Genomic DNA, 27,359 nt, shown 5'->3' with positions numbered 1-27,359 from the left:
AGGTGACTGCACATACTCGGAAGGTCGGAAAATGAAGCCTCTGACGTTGTGGCCAAATCAAATACTTAAAAAAAGAAAGAAAAGGCAAACAAAAAATCCGCATTTCTTCTCCACCCCTTCGGCTCATTTCCTAGCGCGGCCTGGGCAATCAAAACCTATTCCTCAAACCCAGCGAAAGGCACCCGGGCCCCAGGCCCTAGGCCCGTAGAGGTTAGCCCGGGCCCCAGGCGGTGTCCCTCCTCTTCCGGCCGCTCCACCATTGGCAGTCCGCCCTTCCAGCCGGGATCGGGGTGGGGGTCGCCCCGCCGGGACCAAGCAGGGCTGCGGTCGGAGGGGCGGGCGCCCGGACTGGCCGGGTCCGGGCTGCGCGCTCCGCCCCGCCCCTACTCCGCCCAGCGGTCGGCGGTCACCGAGGAGGCCGGAGGAGGAGCGCGGAGGCGGCGGCTGTACCCGCGCAGCGCCCGGGAGCGCGCCCAGCACCGTGGTGGCGGTTCGCGTGTCGCGGGACCCCTGTCGTGCAGTCCACGGTGAGTACCGACTCGGCCTTACAGACGGCCCCGGGCAGGAGCCGCCTCCCTCCTCTCCCGCTGGGGAGTCGATGAGACCCTTTTCCTCCGCGTCCGAGGCACTTTCCCGGAGCCCGGCTGAGGCGCGCAGAGCGGGTGGCCCGGCTTGGGGGCTGGGGGGCGCGAATTCGGGATATGGGGCGTGGGGCGAGGGGAAGCCGGAACGTATTGCTGGAGAGCGATTGACCGCTCTGCCCCAGCAGAGACTGGAAATGGCCCTTCTCGCCGGTCTTGGCCGAGGCAGACCGGGCCGCTCGGGGAGTCTTTACCCTAAGGCTGTGCGGGCCTCCCCCGAGACTCCTCACCCGAAGGGTGTGCGGGCCGCCCAGGGAGACGTCACCAAGGCCAGGCGGGTCGTATCGGAAAATCCTCATTGAGGTCGTGCGGGCAGATCGGGAAATCCGCACCAAGGGAGAAGGGACCCCTCGGTGGAAGCTCTGAAGCCTGATAGATTCAGAGCTCCAGGAAGGAGCGTGGGCTGCCCTGAGCCCCTCTCTCTAGTTTCGCCAGCCTTTCCCAGTTCATCCAGGACATCAGAATGGTGTTATCTGTCCACCTCTCTCCCCACCGCCGTCAAACATAAGCCTGCTCACGGGGAACAACCCCTAGGGACAGCAGCTTTCAAACTTTTGGGAACTCATTACTCATTAAATTCTTAGAAATTAGTGAGGCCCTGAGGAGCTGACATAATTTTACCATGCTAAAAATAAAACCGATGCGTTTTTAATGTTTAATCATTTAATAGGTTAATAATTCGTCTGAAAATAATGGTCAGCATTATTTCATGAAAAAGATGTATATTTCCCAGAACAAAATGTTGCTGAGAGGAGTGGCATTATTTTACATTTTTTGTAAATCCCTTAAATGTCAGACTTAATGGAAGAGGGCAGTATTCTCAGTTTTGTTTCTGCGCCCAGTCTGTCCTAATACCAGGTGTCGTGTAGCCTCAGGGAAACTCCATTAAGTACATTTGAAAACCTGGGAGTGAAAAAGGCAGAAGTGCCCTGAACCTCACTTTGAGAACTATTGGTGTAGGATATGCTTCAGAGGCTTAAATTCGCTGGCCCGGTTTCTTTTTGGCGAGCCTTCCTCTGAATGGGGACACCACCACCACTCCAGTCCATGAACAGTATTAACCTCAGTGTTGACCTCACTTTGGGGTCCACGTACTGGGTCTCTACATGAAAGTGATAGTGGAGAGTCGTGTTTGCCTCCTGAAAACGTGGCATGGTTCAGACCTGACCTTGCTGGTTTCCTTGTCTGCAGAACTGACTTGTCTGTGCAGCTGGATTACAGCAATGATGTAGCACACAGCACCTGTGGGCTCAGAGAAATGCCCATGGGAAGATGCTGCCAAGTGTGTAGGAGTTTGTGGGGGAGCCCTTTCGCCTTCCTTTTCATCATTTTTCTGTTCACAGCTGTGGGGTTGCTAGCCTTGAGTTTGTTGGGATTCGTTTCCCCAAATCTTGGTATTCTTTCTGCTTTCAGAGGTGTCTCACTATAAATGGCCCTTCGTCAGCCCCTGTCAGGAAGAGATTTCCAGCATCCTGGAGTGTGGTAGTGGGATTTTCCAACAGATTGTTTTCTTGGCTTCACGCTCAATTAGCACAAGTTTAAGACAAATTAAATCTATAAATCAAAGAAAAAAATGATCTGACCTCTCTTTTCCTCCATCCAGAGTCTCTCACACTTATGAGTCAGCTTGGCGCGCAGCTGATGCTTTAGAAATGTTACAAACACAAATAAACTTGTTTGCTGTTGCCCAGTCCACAGATGAGAAGGGAATGGGATCTGACCTCTGAGCAGCTCTGTTTTCTAGGGCCTGCTTGTTCTTCCTGTAAGACTCCGCTTGATGGTAGGATCTCATTCATTCATCCCTTCAGTCGATATTTATTAACCATTACTTATTATGTTCCCAGTTCTGTGCTGGACACTGGGAAAAGTTGTGAGCAGTCCCTGTCTTTCTAGAGCTTTTTCAGTCTTAGGAAACTGTTGGTTAATTGAGACAGCCGATGTGGTCCTGTGTGTTGAATCCTACCAGAAGTGTGATTCAAAACCATGTGCTGAAGAAGCTGGGGTTCTAACGTGACAATAATGATTAAATACAACCTTTATTCGGCACTTACCATGTGCGTGGCAAAAAGTTCCTTTTTCTTCTTTCCCCTACTCCTGTTACAGAGGAAGTAACTGCTGAGAGGCAGCTGGATTCCATACAAATGAGCCCAGGCCTGCTTCTAGTCCTTGGGGCCAGCCTTAGGCAAGATACTTTCTCTCTTTGAGCCTCAGCGTCCTTGTCTTTACAAGTGAGGGGGTTGGGCCTTTGATTGTAGGTGTCCCAAGAAGCCAGTGGTTTGCTGGAGCTGCTTTGTACTGACCTTTGTGCACGTTTCCCTCCTCCGAGTTCAGTGACATCATGTTGGTAGCTTGAAATAAGTTATTTGCGTCCATTTACATCATGGAATAGGGCAAGTGCTACACAAACCACCTGCCGCCCCCTCGCCCCCCACCAAATTGTCTTTTAAACATTTACCAGTGCACACCTGCTACTGTCAAATCCAGGGTACTTTCTGTTTTAATAGAAGAGGGATTCTTCAGGCTGGATGAAAACACTGGGCAATGCTGCTCCAAAGCTTTTGATAGGGAGAAAATATGCTAGAGCATGGGTCAGCAAACTGTTTCTCTTAAGGGCTAGTAAATATGTTGGGCTTCTCCAGCCATTCAGTCTTTATTGGAACTACTCAGCTCTGCTGTTGTAATGTGAAGCAGCCATAGTCAATATGTAAATGAATGTGTGTGTCTGTGTTCCAATAAAACTTAATTTATAAAACAGGTGCTATAGTTTCCTATCCTGGAATATCAGAATTGGGGCCAGTGCTTTAAGGAGTTTGTCTTATGGAAAAGGAAATTCTTCAGAACTTTGTGCATAAATACCAGGACTTGATACTCCAAGAAAGATATAATTTAAAGTAGCACCTGCAGAGGATTTGGAAATTATTGTAAAAGGATCATCCACAGTGGTTTGTTTAGAGAAAGGCCGGGTATGTTCAAGTTTTGAGGACATGGCCGTAAAATGTAGTGGGAATCTTTATTCCTGATCTCAGATATTATGCAGGGAGGGGTGAATTTCAAATCTAACCCAGTGTGTAAAATTTAGTTCTTCTTTATACAAAAACTAATAATGTCTCTAATAGCTATCCTGATTCCAGGGGCAGGGACAAAGGAAATGTCAAAAGAGGGAGGAAAAGCCTTGTTATTATGTGTGTGTGTATATATGTATATTAGTATAGCATAATAATATATAATATATATTATAGTAATGATATATATGTTATTAGTATATTAGTATAGCTATACATATATATGTATAATAATGTATATATATATAGTATAGTATTGCCTTTCTGTTAGAATAGCCTTATAAATATTTGGAAGGCAGACATACCAAATTTTTAACAGTAGCCACCTCTGGGCAGTGGAATGGGCTGGAAGGAAGAAAGAGAAATTTTACGTGTTACTTTTTATAATATTATATGTCTGCCTATCGTGCACCATTCATGTATTGCTTTTACAACTTAAAAACAAAAAATTAAAAACCAACAATCTACACATTTAAAAGGAAGATTGGGTTGTTTCTTTGGAAAGAATGTTCCTGCCTGCCCCCTTTTTCCCAATAAAATAACTTTTAATCTTCACATCACAGTATTGAACTACTATATATGATCTTAATATATAGTAACTCAAAGTAATATTGAGAGAGACCCCTCTCAAGTAAAAACATTTTGTTAAGCAGTATTAACGTCTGACCACAGTCCTGTGGAAGATTACTAGTGTTAGATCAGAGTGCTCCTTAATGAACTAATGTGCAGTCCTTAACCTGGTGTTGAAAACACTGTTTCATAATGATGTGGTGAAGAATTGTTTTTAAATTAAAAAAACATTCCGCAAGCTTATTTCCCTTTGATCCTATTTTTATGAGGTGAAAAATGTGTTTTATATATATATATATATATATATATATATATATATATATATATATATATATGAGTGTGCACATTCATGGACAAAGGTAATCCCCAAATGAGTGATTTTTCTCTTGGTGGTGGGACACAGTTGTTTTTTTTTTTTCAAAGAGAGAAGTCCTGGTTTACAGAACAACTAGGTATAAAATACAGGATTCCCATATACTACCCAGTTTTTAACACCTTTCATCAGTGTGGTATGATGAAAGCACATTTTTATAATTGTGCTATTAACTGTAATCCATGGTTTAATTTAGGGTTCACTGTGTAGTGCAGTTCCATGGATATTTAAACAATTTTTATTTTATTATCATATTAAAACCCAACATTTCCCCTGTTAATCACATTCAGATAGATATTTCAGTGCCCTTAATTACATTGACAATGTTGTGCTATCACCCATTACCAGAACATTTCCATCATTCCATATAGGAACCCTGTACATTCTAAGCCTTAACTTCCCAACCCCTGGTAACCCATATTCTAAATTCTGACTCTAGGAGTCTGCCTGTTCTAATTATTTCATATCAGTGAGATCATACAATATTTGCCCTTCACAGTTGATTTTTAAATTTACTTCCCTTTGCTTATCAATATTTCCTAGGATGAACAAGTATTAAATTTGATACGACCCAAAATAACCCCTTTAGTTATTTTTACACATAGTGCGTTGAGGACACAGTTGCCTTCCCCTTTCTTAGGCTGACTTAACTGCCAACCAGCCTGGTATTAGACCCCTGTACTCTTGCACTTGAGAAACAAGCAAGGAGGGTAAAGAATGGGGGATTTGAAAATGGGCACATCACCAGATTCTTAGATACACTGTGCTGTGTCTCCTTCCCTTTTGGAGTCTGCTCCAATCTTGCACCTCGCCCTCTCCCTCTGGTTCACCCAGAGCTTAGAAAGTTCTTCATGGAACTTACACCATCACTGAGAAGTCATTAGCTGGCCATCCCTTCAGATTGACCAGCCTTCATTTCTTTTTTGGAAGTTTAGTTTTTTGTTTTGTTTTGTTTTTTTCTTTTTCTGCTGTTTTTAACAGAAGATTCCAGACATCCACACCTCCTGCTTCAACAGTTACGAACATTTGGCCAAACCTTGTTTCATCTGTACCTTTCCTCACTTCACCTTTTTTCCTCTCTGCCAGGAGTTGGTATCTTCATTTTCAACTCCATAAATTTAGGAAAAAAAAAAAACAAAAAAAACCTTTCTCATTGTGTCTTTTTACTGATGGGCATGTACTGAGTGCTCAAAATCTTTAAACTGTCCTACCATGATGTCAGCCTTATGGAATTACTGAATGGTCCTTGAATGCTTTCCTGTGTTTCCCACTTCTCTACTTTTGCATTTGCTCTTCCTTCTGCCTCCATGTCTAAGTAGGTCTTTCTTCTTTCCTTTTTCCAGTTCATCTCCTCTGTAAAACCTTTCTTGATTCCTCCAGTTGTAGATGTCTCTTCCTTTTCACCTTGTTATGACCCTCATCATGTTATAGTTCCCTTTGTGCTCAAGTCTTCTTTTAAGATTATATTTTCCTATAAACAAGAAGAAATTTCTTTACCTGCTTGTCGCCTTGGTGCTTAGCAATGCTAAATGCAAAGAAGATGCTCCGGAAGTATATGCTAAATTAATTTGAATTGATCAAGTTTATTTGGGGTAACCTCAGACAAAGCCTACAATCATTTTGCATTAATTCCCCATTGCCCCTGCTCCCAACCCTGATAACCTGTGCTATACTTTCTATGTGTTTGTATACCCTCTGTTATTTTCTTGGTAGTTACCATGGGGCTTAAATTTAACATCCTCAATCTATAACAATCTCATTTGTTTTGATACTAATGTAACCTTGAATAGCATGTAGTCACAAATTACATATTTTACATTATGATTCTAAAACCATTGATTTATCATTGTATTTTATGCATTTGCCTTTTAGATACTGTAAAAAGTAAAGTTACAAATCAAAATACAGTAGTCATGGCATTTATATTTACCCATGTCATTATTTTTTCAGTAGATCTCTGTTTCTTCATGTGGTCTTCAGTCAATTGTCTAGTGTCCTTTCCTTTCAACCTACTCTCTCCAGCATTTATTGTAGGGCTGGTTTAGTGGTCATGAACTCCCTCAGCTTCCATTTATCTTGGAATGGCTTAAACCCTCCCTCGGTTTTAAAAGACAGTTTTGTCAGATATGGAATTTGTTGCCAAGTTTTTTCTTTCAGTACTCTGAATATGTCTTCCCAATACCTTCTTGCCTCATGGTTTTCAATGAGAAATTGGCATTTAATTTTACTGAAGCTCTCTTGTATGTGACATGTTGCTTCTCTCTTGGGACTTTCAGAATTCTTTTTCTTTGACAATCAACACACACATGGTATATGTCTATTTGGATTTTTCGTGTTTGGAGTTTGCCAAGCATTTTGGATGTGTATATTCATGTCTTTCATTAAATTTTGGATTTTTTAGCCATTATTTCCTTAAATATTCTCTGTTCCTTTCTTTCTTTTCCCTCTAGAACTCCCACCATGCTCTATTCACTTTTCTTCATTGCTTTCTCTTTCCGTGCTCCAGACTGGATGATTTCACTTGTCTAGTCCTCAAGCTGTGAGTCTTCTGTCTGCTCCAATCGACTGCTGAACCCCTCTAGAGAATTTTTAATTTCTGTTACTGTGGTCTTTAGCTCTGTTTGGTTCCTTTTCATAATTTCCATCTCTATATTGATAATTCTCATTGTGTTCTTCTGTCATTTTCCTAATTTCCTTTAATTCTTTGTCCATACTTTCGCTTTTTGAGCATATTTAGGACCATTTTTTTAAAAGTCTTTATCTGGTATTCCCCAGGTCTGCTCCTTCTCATTTGATGGTTTCTCATGTTTTCATTTTCACCTTTACCTGGGCCATCACTTCCTTTTTCTTTGTATGTGTTGCAATGTTTTGTTGAAATCTGGACATTTTGTTATTTTAATGTGTTATCGCTGGGATTTAGACTCTGATGTGGCTGTTCCTTAAGCTTGTGTAGAACTAGTGTTATGACACAGCTTTCCTTGAATGCCAGGAACTAAGAACAAAAAAAAGAAAAAGAAAAGACCTTTCCCAGTCTTTGCAAACTGACCTGTAGAAGTGCTGTCCTTTAGAGCTTATACGTATAGTGAGTTTAGCAAATAGCTGCAGACAAAAGTGTTAGGTTTCTGTGGTCCCTTCTGAACACATCTCTGAACACATCTAAGCACCTTTAGAGCTTATACGTATAGTGAGTTTAGCAAATAGCTGCAGACGAAAGTGTTAGGTTTCTGTGGTCCCTTCTGAACACATCTCATTTCTGGAGCATGCACATGTGGCAGTAGGAATTTCTGTTTATACAGAGACAAATGCCCCCGTTTCCTAGGAAACTGTTTTCTCATGGTCCCAGGCACTGCGCTGTGTGTCCCATAGCCAGCAGTCCCCTGGCTCAGGCATCCCCTGGACTGCTCTCCCATAGCGCTCTGTAGAAGAGCTCTCTCAGCTACCTTCTACACACAGGGGTAGATTCTAGGACTGTGAGTCTTCTGGCAAGATTGAGTCAGACATACATGCTTCCAGTATGTGCATGAGGGTTACTCTGCCCCCTCAGGAATCAGGACCGAGGACCCACACTTAGAACATAGGCTGGCTCAGTGCCGAGCTGGTGAGGGGTCGGGAAAGGGGCAACCAGGGTACCACAAGAGCCTACCATTTTTAAGTAGCCTTTTTCTTGATATGGTGCTTACCCTGATAGTATAGTCCTGTTTTGTGGAGCTTTGAAAAGATGTTTCTCCCTATTTTTGCTGGTTGTTCTATGGGGGGGACAGAACCCTGAAGCTTCTCACTCAGCCATCTTCATTGAGTCTGAAGTGTCTTTTATTCCATTTTTTCACATATATGTCTAGAACCCTTAGGTTTTCTCTGATTTTAGAATACTTTTTTTTTATTTCCGTAGGAGAAAAACCTGAGAAAATAAGACTCCACTCTGCTAGATTACTTTTATTGGATAAGGGCGATTCTGTATCTATTTTTAAATATTTATTGGATTTTTAAATGTAGACTTAAATCTTCAATAAGAAATGAGCTACATTTGGAGCCCACTATGTACCATGAAGTAAGTTGATATCAGTTTCTTTCATGCGTAATGGTAACTTGTAGATATAGAATTTCCAGTGTCCACTGTACTTTTTGTATTACCTCATTTAATTTTAACAGCAGCCCTTGTGAGCTGGACAGAGCAGGGCAGTACAGGTATTATACCTTAAATCTGCAAAGAAATAAACCGAAATGTAGGCAGGTAAAGTGAATCTTGTATATGGCAATAAGTGGCAGAGTCTGATCATAAACTGTATTAGTTTGCTAGCTGCCAAATGCAATATATCAGAAACAGAATGGCTTTTAAAAAGGGGAATTTAATAAGTTGCTAGTTCACAGTTCTAAGGCTGAGAAAATGTCCCAATTAAAACAAGTCTATGGAAACATCCAATCTAAGGCATCCAGGGAAGATGCCTTGATTCAAGAAGGTTTATGAAGGATTTCTCTCTCAAGTGGAAAGGCACATGGCGAACAAGGTCAAGATTTCTCTCCTATCTGTAAAGGCACATGGCAAACACAGCATCATCTACAAGCTTCCTCTCCAACTCCCTGGGAGACGTTTTCCTTCATCTCCAAAAGTCGTGGCTGGTGGACTCTCGGCTTTGTGATTCTGTGGCATTTTGAAGCTTTCTCCAAAATACTTCTTCTTTTGTAGGATTCCAGTAAACTAATCAAGACCCACATTGAATAATGGAGCCACGTCTCCCATCTAATCAAGTTTAATACCCACAAGTGAGTCATCTCCATGGAGATAACCTAATCACATTTCCAACCTATAATGCTGAATAGGGATTAGAAGAAACTTGCTCCTACAAGATTGGTTAAGATTAAAACATGGCTTTTCTAGGGTACATAAATCTTTTCAAACCATCACATAAGCATAGGATTGGAAACAAAAGGGATTTGGGATTAAAAGTGAAGCACATGCAAAGACACAAAACATTTTTTTAAACAGTAATGTGTTTGGGAGACAGAACACATCTTTGGCTCCTTAATGCCATAGCATTGTTAAATGATATCACACTCTGAACCAGTTGTTTCTCAGATTCCTCATATTCTGTTTTACTCTTGGCAAAAGTTAATCCACCTTCTGATGGATTAGCAAGGCTGTGCATTAGTGCTGGTGTGTTCTCTGTTATTTTCTTAACCTAAGGAGAACTCTGGGCAAGACTATATTTGGATAGTGTGACTTGCCTGGACTGTTGCTCAAACAGATATGTATGGAAAACTTAATTATTGATTAACCTTATCTTTTCTTTATATGAATGTTATTGTAAAATTACAAAACAAGTTTAAATTGTGGCATATTTCATGAAGAATCTGTATCAGCCTAAGAAAGTGTCCTCCTACATGATCACCATGTTTGAATTTTTGACTGAGAAAAGGAAAGGTGGATAAGCCATTGCCAACAGTCTGTTGTTTGCTAGAACTATACCAGGGCAGCTGTACTCATGGTACACCCAGCAGGAATTGTGGGGTCAAGACCAGCCTCAGGGTTGGTTTAATGGGTGTTATATTCCATGCACACCTTATTGCTTAGATAGGGAATCAGGCGCAGTTTAAGCGTTGATGATGCCTACGTTATTCACATCAACCTATCCTTTGAAAGTTACTATCATCCAAATTTTGCCAGAATCAAAGATATTTTAGGGAAATTGGGGTTGACTTCTTGATCCTCACATATGAACCTTAGAGTTTAAAGACTGTTTTAAAATGAGATTTAATTTTTTTTAAGTTCATTTAGTTAATCTGGATCTTCATATATGGAGTGACTAAAAAATGATGCCAGTTTTGCAGCCTGTTAGGGAGCAGCAGGGTACAAAAGAGAGCCGGCTCTAGAATGAGGAACCCTGGGTTTGACTCCCAGCTTGGCCGCTTACTAGCCTGAGATCCTCTGATATTCTTTCTTCTCACCTGTACAATGGAATGGTGATGCCTTTGTCACAGAGTTGTCGAAGGATTGTGTTAGACAAGGTGAGTGAGGCACCTGATCCCCTGCTGTAGTATGCATGGCAAAATGCCAGCATGTTGGTGCTATTCTTTTGAACTTCTGTCCCAGTCCAGACCCTCCTCTTGAGCTCCAGACCCATATAAGCAATTGCCCACTGGACATCTTCATACCAAATTCAACATGTCTCATCCCAGTTCCAATCTTGGTCAGTGGCTCTACCTGGTTGCCCTAATGAGAAACTTGGGAGCAATCCTATACTCCTCTTTCTTCCTCACCTATCCTAGTTCATTCTACTTTCTTAACTTACCCTGCGATCTTTTCCCTCCTGTACCTTCTCATTGCCACTGCCTTCTTTTTCTTACTTGATTTCTGTAGGAGCACTACAAGCTGCCTCTCTGAACCTGGTCTAGCATCTTTCCCCTTCTTTCAGTTTTCCACACACTGCTAGAGCGATCTCTGAAAATTAAATCTGGTCCTGATCCCAGCCTGGAAGCCTTTAAAGGGACCTCCTTGTCTTCAGGATGTATCCAAATCACTGTGCTGTTGTCTCTGTCTTCCTCCCTCTGCATAATTCCTGAAGGTTCATCCATGGGGTTGCCTGTTCCTGGACTTCCCTGACCCTCTCCCACACTGGGTTAGGCATCCTGCCTAGATGCTTCTTTATCACCCTCCATTCATCATGCTGTAGTACACACTGCTTACCTCCTGACTGTTCTCCATTCTCAGTCTGGGAGTAACTAGAGGAGAATAGGGGTCCATAAATGGATGAATGAATCTATGTCAGTCAACTCTCAGACACTCCAGAGAGTTTAGATACCAGATTTGTCATGGCTTAATGCTATTCTTCTACTTGTTACGTCTTTGACCCAATGAAATGGCAGTAGCATATAGAAGCTGTTGTACTGTGTGGGTCACTGAGAGGGGACCATGGCATAATTGCTTAAGATTTGGGCTTTAGAGTCTGTTAGTCTTGAGTTTGAGTTCTAGCTCCCCTCAACACTCCTGTAGCCTAGATTCAGATTTCCTGCTCCTAACTACACTGATACTGCTCTGGGGAAAAAATGTACTGGTTAGAAAATAGGAACATCATGTCCTCCAGCAATTGCACTTCTCATGGAAAAATCAGTGAATATATGGATTTATACATCGAGCTTCTGGGATCTTAACTAGCATGAGTCCAAGTACTTCTGAGGTCCTCGTGAGATCAGGTTGGCAAACCAAGTGGGGATAGAACCTTAGAACCCAAGTAAATCACAGCGCTAGATGCTACCCTTTGAGACCCGGAGTAGCCAGACACCCAGCCTTATGTTGTGACATCCTTTTCTTTGTAATTCCTAAAGTTTTAGTTAGAAAATATTTCACTATCATGAAACTATAAAAGGAAAGGAGTTCGGGGACTAAAATGCAGTTCTCAATAAGGGCTGCTCTGTCACACTCTGAGAAAATACAGTTGCCTTTCCTCTCCCTTTTCATAAATTTAACATAAATTTGTTTGTAGTCTGTCTCCAATAAAATGAAAGAACTATGAGAACAGGGATGTTGTCAGTTTGGTCACTGGTGTATCCACAGAGCCAGAACAGTTCCTGATACATATTAGACACTTCATATAAATATTTGTGGGCCTAATGAATGAATGAAAGCATTTTTCACTTAAATGAGACTTACACTTAAATTTAAATTTTTTAATTAAAATTTTTAATTTACTCTTAAATGGGAGAGAGTCAGGAAAGTCCAGGGACTAGTCTTATTTTACAAATTAGAAAACTGAAGTATGGAAACTTTATAGGCTTACTCAGAAGGGAATGGAATCATTTAAAAATAACTGTTACAGCTTTTTAAAAATTTATCAGTATGTGTGGAACATCTTGTCATTTGTCTTCGGGTGAATGGAAGAACTAGTGAAAATAGGTTGATAAAATTTTAGCTACAAGAGAATTTTGCAAGTTGCTCTGTGAAGGCAAAGACTTCTGATATGGAAAGCAGAGTCTTACTCATCTTCCTAACTTATGGTGTGCCTCCCATATAATTAGTGCTCAAGGAAAATGTGGTGTCCGTTTGATTATTGTTCCTTCAAGACTCTCCTTCTTTACCATTCTATTTTGTTTTTCATTCTCTCCCAAAGTGGACAGTTGCTCTTATGGCTTCTTTATCAAAGTTATTTTAGTCTTAAGATCACATTTAAGAGTTTGTTTGCTTCTTTCTGTCTTTTTTTTTTTTAAATCTCTTTTATGAACAGCTAAGATGAACAAACAGCAGGTGACCTCGGTCTCTGGTAAAATTCAGAAATATTTAGTTAGTCTACTTTCCTAGATATATCCACACCAAATACAGGACAAAACTGAAATTTCTAACTTTCTTCTTTGTGAAGGAACTAAGTTGACAAGCCTTGGTGATTTTGCTGGCCTGAATGGTTCTGACCTCAGTGGTTGTTTATGCTTCGCATAGACATCCGTGGAATCTCATTTTTTACAGAAAGTTGTTTATAAGCAGCATGATGTTTAAATACTTGACAGTCCGTTTGGTAGTGGGACCAATTAATTTCTCTTAAAGCAGAAAAATAACTAAGCATGACTTATCTTTTTAGTGAACTCAAATAGACCCTAGAAATGCAGTGATCTTTGTCTTTGAAGATGAAAGCCGTGAAAACTCAGGATGGGTGTATTTAGGAAGGTGTGAAAAGAGAAGGGAGGTGGACAAGTCACATGAAAATAGAGAAGAAACTTCTTTCTGTTGTTTGCATAAGTTTAAATATTCTCTCCATATGTCTGTAGATATCATAAACAAGTGAGTGGGAAATGTATTGTCTGTACTTTAGACCCTAAACCAGAGATTCTTAACTAATCACCTGAAAGCTCTTTCAAATACAGGCACCCCTGGAAACTGAAATGTATGCACCCTCCCCCCCCAAAAAAAACAAAAATAGACAAACAACAACCAAAGCCTCTATCCTTCCCAACACATTGCTGAGAGGAGCTCTGCTTCATAGAGTTACTGTCCTGTTCTGTTCATTGCTATTGTGTGTGGAAATCCTGTGGTTGGTTGTAGATCCTGTTAGTCTCTACACCTCTGTGTATCAGATGGTGTGCTGGTTTGAAACTATTCTGTACCCCAGAAAAGCCATGTCCTCTTCATCCTAATCTATTCTTGTGGGGGCAGACTTGTTGTTTAGGGCATAACCTTTTGATTAGGTTGTTTCCATGGAGATGTGACATACCTAATTGTAGGTGTGACCTTTTGATTAGATGGAGATTAGACTCCACCTATTCGCGGTGGGTCTTAATTAGTTTACTGGAGTCCTTTAATGGAGGAAACATTTGGGGAAAGCTCAGATGCAGACATTTGGAAGTGCTTAGAGACTGACAGAAGCTCAAAGACGAGGCAAGGGAACCAGAATGCTGCAAGCAATGAAACCCAGGAGCAAAGGACCAGCAGATGCCAGCCATATGCCTTCCCATGTAACAGACATCAGCCTTTCTTTGTTGTCAGGGTATCTTTCTCTGGATGCCTTAGTTTGGACATTTTTAAGGCCTTACAACTGTAAACTTGTAAAAGCTGTTCCATTTCTGGTATAATTGCATTCCAGTAGCATTAGCAAACTAAAGCATAAGGCAACCTAAGGTTCAGCACTGACAATGGAAGCAGCTAAGTCAAACAGTTTATATACTCTAGAACATGGAAGGAAAACCTAAGAGGGGAATCATTTTAAGCTAAAGAAAGTCCGCTATTCCAATATTTCTGCAAACCTGGCCATGACAGATGAACATTATCATGTGCTATCCTCTTCAGTGCCAGTGCTAATGTTGAGTCATTCATTGTCAGGGGGACATATGGCCTGAGATAATTTTCTAGCATAAGTGATGACTTAGTAGTACTGTTCATTTGCTCTGCTCAGTCTCCTCATGAAATCCATTCACAGGATTGCTGCCTAGGCTTAGAGGTTCAGCCTGGGGCTATGGATAGCAAGGCTCATGACCCAAATGGGGATCTTGCCCATGATTTAAGCTAATCAGCCTCCTGCTCTGTTGTAACCAACTGACCAATGATGCACTCAAGCAGGGGGTTAAATTATCCAACAGATTTGGCTGCCTGTCATTCATTTAAAGGGAAATCTTGTAGCCTGCAACTCTCAACGCCATACTGGGGCCAAGAGCATTTGCAGCCTCTCCAGGTTAACAAGGCCGAGTCTTATCCACATTTATAGCTCAGTCAAGTCCTCTGGGAAATGAGAACATTGAGTCACCAGAGGCCATGTTAGTGTCATTCAGTTTGGCTATCTGGCAGACAGGCAGTTTATAAAAGAAGAAATTCAGATATCTAACAGACAAATGGAAAAATACTCATCTTCACTATCTGTCAAAGAAATGCCAGGATTGGTTTTTTAGCCTCTTAACATGGCAAAGGGTTAATGGATTAGGAGTTTGGGCACTTCCCTTCACTTCTATAGAGAAGTTTCATGACTTTGGTATAGACTTTACCAGAGCAACCTGGAGGTTGTAACAAAATGGGGCGATGCAAATCCTTTTACTCAGCTGTCCTATTTCTACAAACTGTAAACTAGGAATTTATTCTAAAGAGATGATTAAGAACCTACTCAAAGTACAGGAGTCTCAACTTTATTTGAATAGGAATGATGGGAAACAACCTAAGTATTTTTATAATAAGGGTTTGCTTAAGTAAGCTCTTATATATCTGTGTGGTCTATACTGAGTGGAAAGGGCAATTTATAAAACACGAAGTCTAATCCGTTAAAAAAATCCAAATGCATTTAAAACGCATGTTAAATGAAACTCCAAATCATGATATTACAAATGACTTTTATTTTCTTCTTTTGGCTCAACTGCATTTTCTGAGGTTTTTAGAATGAACACGTTTCTTAGTGCAATTATTTTAAAAGTTATTACCCAAGAAGCGGTGGTTCAGCCACAAGTTTGGTATACTGCTGGAATTGGCGGGGAATGAAAGGAAGCTGGGAAGGGGGTGAGAGAGGAGCAGTTACAGCTTGGGCTGGTTTGTTTTACTGTATGAAGTATTAGCTCTCTAACTGAAACTAAACATGAATCATTCAGGGAGTCTCTTCAGAACCATTTCACTCCATTGGTGGATAATGAAGAACATATTTTGGGGATAGCAAGGTGGGGTTTATCTAAAGTAATAGTCACAAATTTACTTTTAAATAAATTCTCTAACAACATTATTAAAGAGAGAATATACATTATATGTCCCAAGAGCTTGATGAACTGTTCTATCGTCCTTTCGGAGGATGTAGCGAAGATGCCTATCAAGTCCTCATTTTATGGAAATGCTATTCCTTCGGTATCTGTAATGTCCTCTATAGGCTTTGTGTACAAATTTAAATGTGAGTGTGTCTGAATGACTATATACTAATAGTCTTGAAGTTATTTTTTTAACTTGAATTAATTCCCGTTATGCATGTTATTCTGCAAACTTTTATTTCACTTATATCACTTGATATGCCCACATTTCCTATGTTGAACCTGAGAAAGAATTGTATACTTGATATTTAAATCTATAGAATTGATTTACTCTTACTCCTGTTTCTCTTTGACTAACCTGGTCACCCAGGCAGAATATCAAAATTCAAGCGACCAGAGTTTAGCTGTGAGTCAGTTCTCAGGAATTCTGAACCAGATGGAAGGTTCAGTGAAGGATTATAGAGCTAAATTCACAAAAGTACCTAAATAGTCCCTTTTTCAACTCTACCTAGGAAGGATTTTAAACTTTTTTTTTCCTGTGGGAAATTTGCATTTCATTGGAAGGAATATCAGCCATGTTTTCTTCACAGGTTTTACCACTTACAAGTCTCTATTTAGCTAAGGAACTCCAAGCTCAAATTATGATACCGGAACCTAAAAATGTTATCAATGTTGTTTAAATGACCTTAGTTTCAAAATCATGTTGCTCATTTACTATTGCAACAAGGATGAAATGGTTCATCTCATAATATGATCCATAAAGAAATTTATCTTTTTCTACTTGCTGAAAAGCTGAGCCTTTTGGATTAACTGTGCATATGCAACAAGGTGGTAGACAAAACACATTTTAAACTTTCAGATGCTGAGACATTGATAAATAATTCTCAATTATAAATTAAATATAGATAAATTTAATTTTTCAAAATTCTAATTTTCTAAGAGTTTTCACACTACTATCTAATAGAATTTTATGATGTCGTGTAATCCCAGGTTAGTCACTTTCTTTTCAGGGCCTCTCTTTCCTAGCAGGGGAATGCTACATAGTGTCTAAGGTTCTTGCACAAAGCACAATATTCTCTGATTCTGTCTCATTCCCAGGGTAATGTCTCGGTTGGAGGAGGGATCCCAGCTCTGAACTTCCTTCCCATCTTTTCATCAGGAGTATGGCTCATTTGTTAAATGTCTTACCTCCAGTTTGTCTGCCTCTGCACTATTTTGCAGAGTGATTGACTTTAACATCTGTTGTCCAGACACTCTCTCCCTCAGGCCCATGCTCAGACATACCTGTGGGGATCACATTAATACACAAGTCTCCCAGCTGGAATTTCCAGATGGATGGCTTTGAAACTGGTTTATTTTTTTTTATTTTTATTTTTTTAACATGGGCAGGCACCGGGAATCAAACTGGGGTCCTCTGGCCTGGCAGGCAAGCATTCTTGCCTGCTGAGCCACCGTGGCCCGCCTGAAACTGGTTTAATTTTAAAAGACACTGTTTCTGTACCAAAATAGTTGTCTTGACTTGCAGAATGTGAACTCAACAGAAGGCTTTTAGATACAGTGCAGGTGTCCCTTTTTTAATTCCTGCGTAAGAACTATTCATGCCAGGAGCAGGATTCACTGGCCAGGAACAAATGTTCAGCAGTCTTAAGCATTCCAAAAGCAAGAACCCAGAAAGGGAAGGAAAGTTTTGAATGAGTGCTCCAACCTCAGTGCTTAAAAGCTATCATTTTCCTTTTTATTTTTTTTCCTCTGTCTCCATGCAGTATCATCTCATTCTGTAGAACAGGGAGAGCAGCAACCTGAACATATTGCTGTCTATTCTAACTCTTCCCTCTGCCAGGCTGTTAACAGTCCACCCCTTTCCAAAAAGTCCACATATACTCTCCTTGTTTGTTCATCTCTGTCTTCCATTAGTATTAAATGAGTATTAGAGAAAAGAGGCAGCAACCAAGTGCTGGGTGGGTGGGTGATGGGGTGTCAGTTGGGAAATAAGGAAGGAATTGAAACAATGAATCTCTGTTTTATGTGGATGTGAGACATAAGGAGAGCTCCTTGGCTGGTTGCTGGACTTCAGAATGAAACCCCGGATTTTGAGGTAGTTTTGGGGTCTGCAGGGCTTGTGGTAATGCTTGAGATTTGGGGGTGGTGTAGGATTCTGGCCAGGATAAATCAGACCTAGAAAGTATTCATGATTCTTAGAGGCTCCTCTGGTTCTGGACTGGTTAGTGAGCTGAAGATCGATCTTTCCCTTCAACCCTCCTTGGAACTGGGTGTTTGAGTCTTCTCTTTGCATTACTAAACCACTGAGGACTCTTGTGAGGAAAAGAACTCTTTCAGAGGCTCTAATCTCCCAAGCCCTCCAGGTTTATATGGAGGGGATGTTTCCCAAACTTCTAAGCAAACAATTTTTTAGCTGCTATTCTAGTTTGCTACCTGCTGGAATGCGATATACCAGAGACAGAATGGTTTTTTTTTAAAGGGAAATTTAATAAGTTGCTAGTCTACAGTTCTGAGGCCAAGAAAATGTCTTAATTAAAGCAAGTCTATAAAAATGGCCAAGTTAAGGCACCAACAAGAGGTTAGCCTCACGCACGAAAGGCCGATGAAGTTCAGGGTTTCTCTCTTACCTGGAAAGGCACATGGCAAACATGGTGACATCTGTTAGCTTTCTCTCCAGGCTTCTTGCTTCGTGAAGCTCTCCTGGGGGCGTATTCCTTCTTCATCTCCAAAGGTCTCTGGTTGCATGGGCTTTGACTCTTGTCCTTCTGCTAGATCTGCTCTCTCGGAATCTCAAGCCTTTTCCAAAATGCTCCCTCTTTTAAAGGATTCCAGAAAACTAATCAAGCCCTATGTGCAATGGGTGGAGTCACATCTCCCTCTATTCAGTACCCACAATTGGGCGAGTAACATCTCCATGGAGATAATGTAATCAAGTTTCCATACAGTGCTGAATAGGGATTAAAAGAAACGGTTGCTCCCACAAGACTGATTATTATTAAAACATGGCTTTTTTAGGGTACATCAATTCTTTCAAACTGGCACAGCTGCAAAAACATGGTTGTTGTTGCTCCCTACTGCCCTGTGGCTCAATAAAGGTTGGGGAAAGGACAATGTGGCAATGCCTGGCTCAGGTTGAGGTAACCCCTGGAAAGAATTAGAGTCAGCTCCAACATTCAGTCACTGAGTCTTGTGCAGGAGGATTTCCCAGGCCCATGAGCCTCTTCTGGCTTCCTCCTCTCTTAGGGTTAATCCTGACCTCAAGCCAGCATTACCTTCAGAGCAGAAGACTTTGTACCTTGAGAGGTGGTAAGGGGTGGTAGAAAGAGCTGGGATTCAGAACCTGGCTTTACCTTTTACTAGGTGTGTACCCTTGGGCAAGTTTTTCTATACCTCTGAACTGCAGTTTCCTCAATATTAAAAGAGGAATAATGTTATGCTTTATTTACGGGAGTGGTCCCAGGATTAGAGAACATGGTATGAAGCAGTTGGCATATGCTGGTACTTAATAAGTAAGCAGTAACTGGCTCATCTCCTCCCCTAACTTCTGCAAGTAGAATTTGCTTCATTAGCGTAATGAAATTAGACAGTCGTCTAGTTTCTAAGAAAAAAGGAAGGCAAATGTGGAGTGCGTTACTTAAGCCATTTTCTTTTAAGAGCCATATTGAGCATTATATCATCCTGAAATACAAACTGGCTTTTTAGGTGGTAGAAATAGCAGGAACCATGTGAGACTCCCATAATTTGCCCAAGGCATCTGCAAACTACAAGAAAGTAAATCCCGTCATTTGGTCTCTACCATAAGATTTTGGCAAACTTGAGTCACCTGGCTCCTTCAGTATGTGACAGTAGAGATAGAAATGATTCAGAGACTTAGGGCCTTTGAAGATGAGAATGACCCATGTTGCTCAGCTCTACAAGAGTGTCCCATCACCTTCCCTTGCTGCAGAGATTCTGAAACATCCCATGGTCCCTATGGAGACAACTGTTCTGCTGATCCATTTTCTAGGCAGACGAAACAGCAATTTTACTGTTGCAATTGCTACTGTTTAAGATGGGAAAGTTATGTCTGGGACAGTATCATGAGCGGTAAAGCAAAGGGAGAGTGACATTACTGCCGTTTTAAATTTACATCCTCTTCAGAATTCTAGTCAGTGGAATTATCGTCTCATTTTCTGAGCCCACAGATTTGTGAACTTCTCCTGCAGACAAGGTAGCATGTTTCTTACTGATCATGTACATATAAGTTTTTCCTTCTTAACTGATGCATCCTGATTTGCAACCAATTTAATGGGAAATAATAACAAATCTATTACCTTATATTCTAATATACTCTCACCTCAGAAACTTAAGCCACAGTCTTCCCTTCCAAAGCAGTCCTAGCATTCTTTCAACCATCTACATTTGGTGCCTGTTCTAGTTTGCTAGCTGCTGGAATGCAATATACCAGAAACAGAATGACTTTTAAAAGGGAGAATTTAATGAGTTGCTGGTTTACAGTTCTAAGGCCGAGAAAATGTCCCACTTAAAACAAGTCTATAGAAATATCCAGTCTAAGGCATCCAGGGAAAGATACCTTAGTTCAGGAAGGCCAATGAAGTTCAGAGTTTCTCTCTCATCTGGAAAGGCACATGGCGAACACAGTCATAGTTTCTCTCTCGGCTGGAAGGGCACATGGCAAGCAAGGCATCATCTGCTACTTTCTCTCCTGGCTTCCTGTTTCATGAAGCTCCCCGGGAGGCATTTTCTTTTTTCATTTCCAAAGGTTGCTGGCTTGTGGACTCTGCTTCGTAGTGCTGCAGCATTCTCTGCTCTCTCTGAATCATGCATTCTCCAAAATATTTCCTCTTTTATAGGGCTCCAATAGACCACTCAAGATCCACCCAAATGGGTGGAGACATGTCGTCCCCTAATCCAGTTTAACAACCACTCTTGACTAAATCCCATCATCCAGGGAGATGATCTGATTACAGTTTCAAACATATAGTATTGAATAGAGATTATTCTACCTTTACAAAATGATATTTTGATTAAAACATGGCTTTTCTAGGGGGCATAGTTCCTTTCAGACCAGCACAGTGCCCCAGAGGCGTTTTGGTAGTTTCCATTCCAGAATTCCTAGAGAAGGAATTTGGCCCAGATTGAGTCAGCATATCTTCTCCCTTTCTCACCAGGTGGTAGAAATATGTGGGATCAGGAGAGAGAAACAATTCCTAGCAAAGAGGGGCTTGACAGAAAACTTGTGCTGGTCTCTGCATTCTCTTGAGCCAGTTACCTGCACTGTTAACTCTAGGAGGGCAGGGATTGCCTTTCCCCAAAACTTCCTAGAACTGGACTTCGGACAGAGGAGATGTGCGAGTATCTGTATCTTTTTAACTTTTAACTAGGATTTTGTTGTTGTTTTTAAGCTATATGTGTGCACAATTAAAAATGCAAACCACACTAAAGAATATAATGAAAACTGTTTCCTCCCAGTCCTGACTTCTGGGCCTCTGTCTCCCTGGAAGGAACTATTATCTGTCCCTTTTGTCCTTAATAAGAAAGGAACATGTGGATAGAGATCAGGTGGGCATGTAACTTTTTACCCCCACAAACCGTAGATTATACTATACGCAGTAGTTTTTTAAAATTTTAAGCAGTATGTCATATTGATCATTCCATACGTCTTCCCATAAATATGTTGAATGTTTAAATTTACTCATAAAAACCTTAGGATTAAGCAGGTAAATGTTACTATTCTTTTTCTTAAAGTTAAGAAAATCATGGAATGGATTCATTTAAGGATTGTGTGTGGTGAAGGCCAGAAACAGTCCACAACTAGGGTAGACGGCCCCCTTCAAACATATCTGAGGAGTTTGGGCCTTTATTCCAGCACAGTGTAATTTAAAGATTCCCTCTGTCAAAACACTCTTGCCACTGTTTGCAAAAAGGAATTAGGAAGAATCTAAGTCTAAAACTGCCACAGAGACTGTAGCAACAGGAAACTCACAGGTACCCGAAAATGCTGCTTTCCAGTCCTCCTTCCAAAGTTAAAATTTTATGCAATCGTGTAATATCACCTGCTGTGGATTTCTTACTTCCTGCTAAGCAGGCCTGAATCCAGCTCAGAGGTCTTGTCAGATACTCAATTTATCATAAGACACATTTTTTATTCCTCTTCTTCCTACATCTTATCAGTAGAAGAATGTTGGGAAGTTACAGAACTATGACTAGAGAAGTTCTCTTCTGAGTGGCAAGAATGCAGGTTTTACAACAGCTTCACAGAGGCCTGTTTTATTTGCTGAGAATACCATTCATGTGTTCACCTGCGTCTCACCCTCACCCTCCTTTGAAAAGATAACAAGTGATTTTTTTTGAGTGACTGCACCATAGTCATTAAGAAAAGTAAATACTCGTAAGTGTAAATGAGGTCCAACTGTAAAGGAAAACAGGAAGTTTTATCTTTCCTTTTCAGGGACACGTGTTCATCAGTAATCATGAGCAACCCATTCACACACATTGCTGAGCCACTGGATCCTGCACAACCAGGAAAAAAATTCTTCAATTTGAATAAATTGGAAGACCCAAGATATGGTAGGTGAATAGTTCTATTATGCAATTGCCTCAGCAATTGGAATCTTATTCGCATAGTAATTAATCTATGTAATTAATTAGCTTCTAGGAGAGTTGGAAGAGGCAACTAAAAAGCAGCATTTTTTGTTTGAAGATGGAGCACAGGCTTAAGAAGCCAGGAGACCTGGTTTTTGAGCTATGCCAAAGAACAGTTAAATATTCATGGATTTAGGGTGCAAGCACAAACTCTCACATATATACCTTTCTTACATAACTCACTTTCAAGTAGATAATAATGATTATATACATGTAACATTTATATAACACTTTATGGTATATAATGTGTTTGTACATATTTATATCATTTTAGATATATATATATTGCCTTTGTATGTATGTTCCCACCTTGTGGACCTTGTTTTTAAAATGTAAGAAATCTTGAGGAAGCTGAGGCCCAGATAGTATCAATGACATGTTCAGGTGACAAGTATGTGGGTAACAGTAGAGAACAAGAACACAAATCTTTTAGCTACAAATCCTATTCTTTTTCTAAGATAATGTTGGTGAATAATTTTCACATATTATGATAGAATTTTTGTACATAAAAATGTAATCGTTTTTCTTATGAGTTTTACCCTGGAAAGCCTGCCCGTCAGTTACCAGAGACCATACTACGTTATGTTTAGGGTTTTATTTCCTTTGAAAGACAAATGTGCCTACAGCTTGGTCTTAATTATACTGATTGTGAAGGGGTTATTTTTTTCATTTCATGAGTACTTGTTTTTCATAAGAAATATTAGTGTTTGTTTACATGTTTATATTTGCTAACAAGTAATACAGTAAAAATCTAGGCTGACATTTTTCATGGTAAAAAATGACAACTTTAGGGAAATTTCCTATTTTTGGAATCCAAGGCAGGGCAGCCATTTAATATGTAAAAATAAACTGGAATATTTTATTTTTGCCTAGGCTCTGGGTATTTTCTACTATTGAACCTCTCTTAAACTCATTCAATATCCATATATTTTACAGTATGATCACTTTAAATTTTGCATTCTTTCCTTTTTGGAAAAATGGCCCTATACCAAGTTTATATAGAGACTGGCTTTTTAAAAGGCTTATATAGCAAGGTGTCTTGTGGCTTTTATCTGTTTTATTATGCTTTCTCCTTTCACCCCTAGGCTGCTTACCATTTTCTATCAGAGTTCTCCTGGAGGCAGCTATTCGGAGCTGTGACGAGTTTTTGGTGAAGAAAAATGACATTGAGAATATCCTAAATTGGAATGTCATGCAGCATAAGAACATAGAAGTACCGTTTAAGCCTGCCCGGGTCATCCTGCAGGACTTCACGTGAGCCTAATGTCAATTCACTCTCCTTGGCCTCCGTGGTCACAGGGTCCCTTTAGAGAAAGTTTTCTCTAAGTCGGAGTAACTGTATAACTTATCATCTAATATCTGGACACTCCTGGAAGTGAAAGGAGGTTTTTACCCTGGGGCAGCAGGAGTAAACTGAGACCGTCTCAGGCAAGCTGGAATTTATAGTCTCCCAGCCTTTTCACAACGCATGGGTCCTTGTTCCTGGCCTTGAAGATCCTAGTTCTGAGTATCCTCGGGAAGGTGAACAAAATAGCATAGAGTGAAACTGTCCTGGATGGAGTCTCTTCTCCCCCACATCCTCTCAACTGTGAAATCAAGTCTCAAACAGTTGTCCTTGGAACACTGAGATGCTGTCTTCTGAGGGAAAATATGTACTTCACTTAGACTAATTTGTTAGTGTTAAGTCTGCTCATATTCCGCTATTCCCAGGAATCCTCCCCATAACTGTTTTGAGATACTACCTTTCCATTTTTAAATGATGTTATTTCATTCCCGCTAGAGATCAGATTTCATTTTTCTAGAGAAGGATCATCCGAATTTTGTACTCTTAAGGATTCACTTAACATAAATCTCATCCACAGCCTGCTTCTCTGAATTATGTCTGTTTCTTTGAATTTAGTCTGAAGTTGAAGATTGGACCCTTATGTCTTCTCCAGGTTTTTGTCAACCCACCATATGGATGGGAAGTAGTCACATCAGTAAAATTTCCAGAGTTTTAAAGTGCCAGTTTTCTCACAATTTTGTTCACACCACAGTCATTGTTAAATTTAATGCAGTGATGAAATTGCATATGAAGATGCCACTCCGTGGTGGCACTTGCCACCCATGTGACGTCTGCTCAAGGAAATATGATTTAAAACGTTCACTTTTCTAAGCCACCCATTGTTAGTTCATCTAATAAGATAGTCATATTGCCACAAATATCATTAAAGGAAAGACTGAAAAAGTCATCATTTGTTTAAAAGATTTACTTTCCACTTAATTTTCTTTCTTTTCTTAGGGGTGTGCCAGCTGTGGTTGACTTTGCTGCAATGCGTGATGCTGTGAAAAAGTTAGGAGGTGATCCAGAGAAAATAAATCCTATCTGTCCTGCTGATCTTGTAATTGATCATTCCATCCAGGTTGATTTCAATAGAAGGTGAGAGATTAAAATAAATACCTAAGTTTTCGTCTTTGTGCAAAATCATGGCTTACAAGTCTGTTTTTATATACTTAATAGAGATTTCGCCAGTGAAGATATTTTTAGGGGGTGAATTTTATAAAAGCTTTATTTATTTCTTGGGTGGGAGCAGTGTGTGGCTAAATGCAGCTTAAAAGTCTAATTGAAATGCGCGCACATGAAATTCTGCCATCAAGCTTATGAATGCAAGTATGTGCTTGACTTTAAAGTTTGGGGTTTTTCCTCTCTTTATTCCATTTTGGATTCCATAATAGGCTTTGTATCTGGTTGTGTGGATTTCCATAATGCCTGTTCCCTTCTTTTCCATTGTGCCTTCTGTTGCTTACGATATCCTCTCTTCCTGCTAAAATCCTATTATACCTCAAGGTCAATTTAAATCTCTCATTAGACATCTGTATTAGGGTTCTTTCAGGAAACAGATCCAACAGGAAATAAATATAGGAATTGACTCACATGACTGCGGGGATGGGCAAGTTCAAATTCCATAGAACAGGCTGCATCCTGGGAACTCTAATGAAAGTTTTTGATGAACTCCTCAGAAAATGCAGGCTGGCTGAAGTAGAGATGGAAATTCTCCTTTCTGGCTACTAAAATCATCCTTCTTTTAAAAGCCTTCAGCTGATTGGATGAGACCTTTTATTGTTGAAGGCAATCTCCTCACCTTATTGTAGATGTCATCAGCTATAGATGCAATCAATTGACTGATGATATAAGTCCACAAAATATCCTCACAGTAACAATCAGGCAAGTACTAGCTTGACCAGACAACTGGACACCATAACCTGGCCAAGATGACACATGAACTTAACATCAGAGCATCACTTACTCTCCAGCCTCCATCAAGCTCCCTGTTTCCCAGTATGTTAGAAGACTTAGTGCCTATTGCAGGCCTGTAATCCTTAAAGGTCACTCTCAGCTGTCTGAGTGCAAGAATTGAGCACACAATAGGCAGTTTTCTTGGGAAAATTAGTTATTTGGTGGGGGGAACAGTTCATATGAAGCAAACATTAAGGGTGGGCCACGGTGGCTCAGCAGGCAGAGTTCTCACCTGCCATGCCAGAGACCCAGGTTTGATTCCTGGTGCTTGCCCATGAGAAAAAACAAACAAACATTAATGCTAAAAAAATTAAATCATGAGAAAAGTTAACAAGAAAATATATATATACATATATGTCAGATGTCTTAATGGGAAAGAACTTTCTACATTTAAAGCAGTGAGTGAAACAAAAAGCAAAAAATATATAGATTTAATGACTTCAAAGTTAAGAGGAAATAACTAGAAAAATACTTGCAACAAATATAAGTAAATGTTATGTTATCCTTAAAACAAAGAATCTGTGTGATCCATTTAGAAAAACAGTAAGACCCAACAGATAAATCAGCAAAGGAAAATGGACATTTCACAATAAAAGGAAATTGAGAGAGGCACACAGGTAGTTCAGTAGTAGAATTCTTGTCTGCCATAAGAACCTGGGTTCAATTCCTGGTCCATGGGCTCAAAAAAAAAATCAGCAAATGGTGATGTGAGAACAGGCTATGTACATGAAAAAGAATGAAATGTGACCCCCACTGCACAACATCCAAAAAAAAAGGAAATGGAAATGGTAAACAATATAGAAAGTCTTTTTGATCTTACAAGTAATAAAAAAGCAAATTAAATCTTGGATTACCATTTTCCCTTATCAATAAAGTTAAGATTAGAAAATAAAAATTGTAAAGGTGTCATGGGGAGACACCTTCGTACACTGATGATAGCACTATGAATTAGAAATGACAAAAACAATATATATTAAGCACCTTAGAAATTTCCCTAACTCTGATCTGGGATTCCTGCTTTTAAGAATACTCAATAAATATCTGAAATTCAGGAAAAGCTTAATGGCTAATAATGTTCATGAAAGTATTATTTATTAACAGTGTGAAGCTAGAAGAATTCAAAATATCCAACAAAAGAAAATAACTTGTTAAACTATAGTACATCCTTAAATAAATTCTTATGTTAACTGTTACAGTTATATTTATAAAGTGTCTAATTACACTTAGAATATGCTCATGTTGTAACTGAATGAGCTAGATATTAAATTACAGGTGTAGAGTGATCTCAGCTAGATGAAAATTTTCTAGAGATGAAAAACTGTAGAGATGTGCCAAACTAGTGAGTGATTTTCTCTGGCATTGTATTGACTTATTTTTTTTTTAACATTTTTTATTGTAAAATATAACATTTGTACAAAAAAGCAATAGATTTCAAAGTACATTTTAACAAGTAGTTATAGAACAGATTTCAAAGTTTGATATGGGTCACATTTCCACAATTTCAGGTTTTTCCTTCTAGCTTCAAAGACCCTGGAGAGTAAAAGAAATATTAATAAAATGTTTCAACAGTCATACTCATATTCTAAATCCTAACTTTT

General features: G+C 39.9%; 1 protein-coding gene across 1 annotated transcript in view; it reads left to right on the top strand.

Annotated features, from left to right (window-relative positions):
- The first annotated feature begins 417 nt into the window (after positions 1-417).
- Positions 418-27,359, top strand: part of ACO1 (aconitase 1) — a 59,951-nt gene continuing 33,009 nt past the window's right edge. The window contains exons 1-4 of the mRNA XM_077147978.1: positions 418-527; positions 22,291-22,409; positions 23,570-23,738; positions 24,766-24,903. Of these exons, the coding sequence (XP_077004093.1) occupies positions 22,313-22,409; positions 23,570-23,738; positions 24,766-24,903 (404 nt within the window). The 5' untranslated portion in view covers positions 418-527; positions 22,291-22,312. The remainder of the gene's footprint in view (positions 528-22,290; positions 22,410-23,569; positions 23,739-24,765; positions 24,904-27,359) is intronic.

The sequence above is a fragment of the Tamandua tetradactyla genome, chromosome 2 (genome assembly GCF_023851605.1).
Source record: "Tamandua tetradactyla isolate mTamTet1 chromosome 2, mTamTet1.pri, whole genome shotgun sequence".
Lineage (NCBI taxonomy): Eukaryota > Metazoa > Chordata > Mammalia > Pilosa > Myrmecophagidae > Tamandua > Tamandua tetradactyla.
Note: the sequence above shows the minus strand (reverse complement) of the source record. Positions and strands in the feature narration are given on the sequence as shown.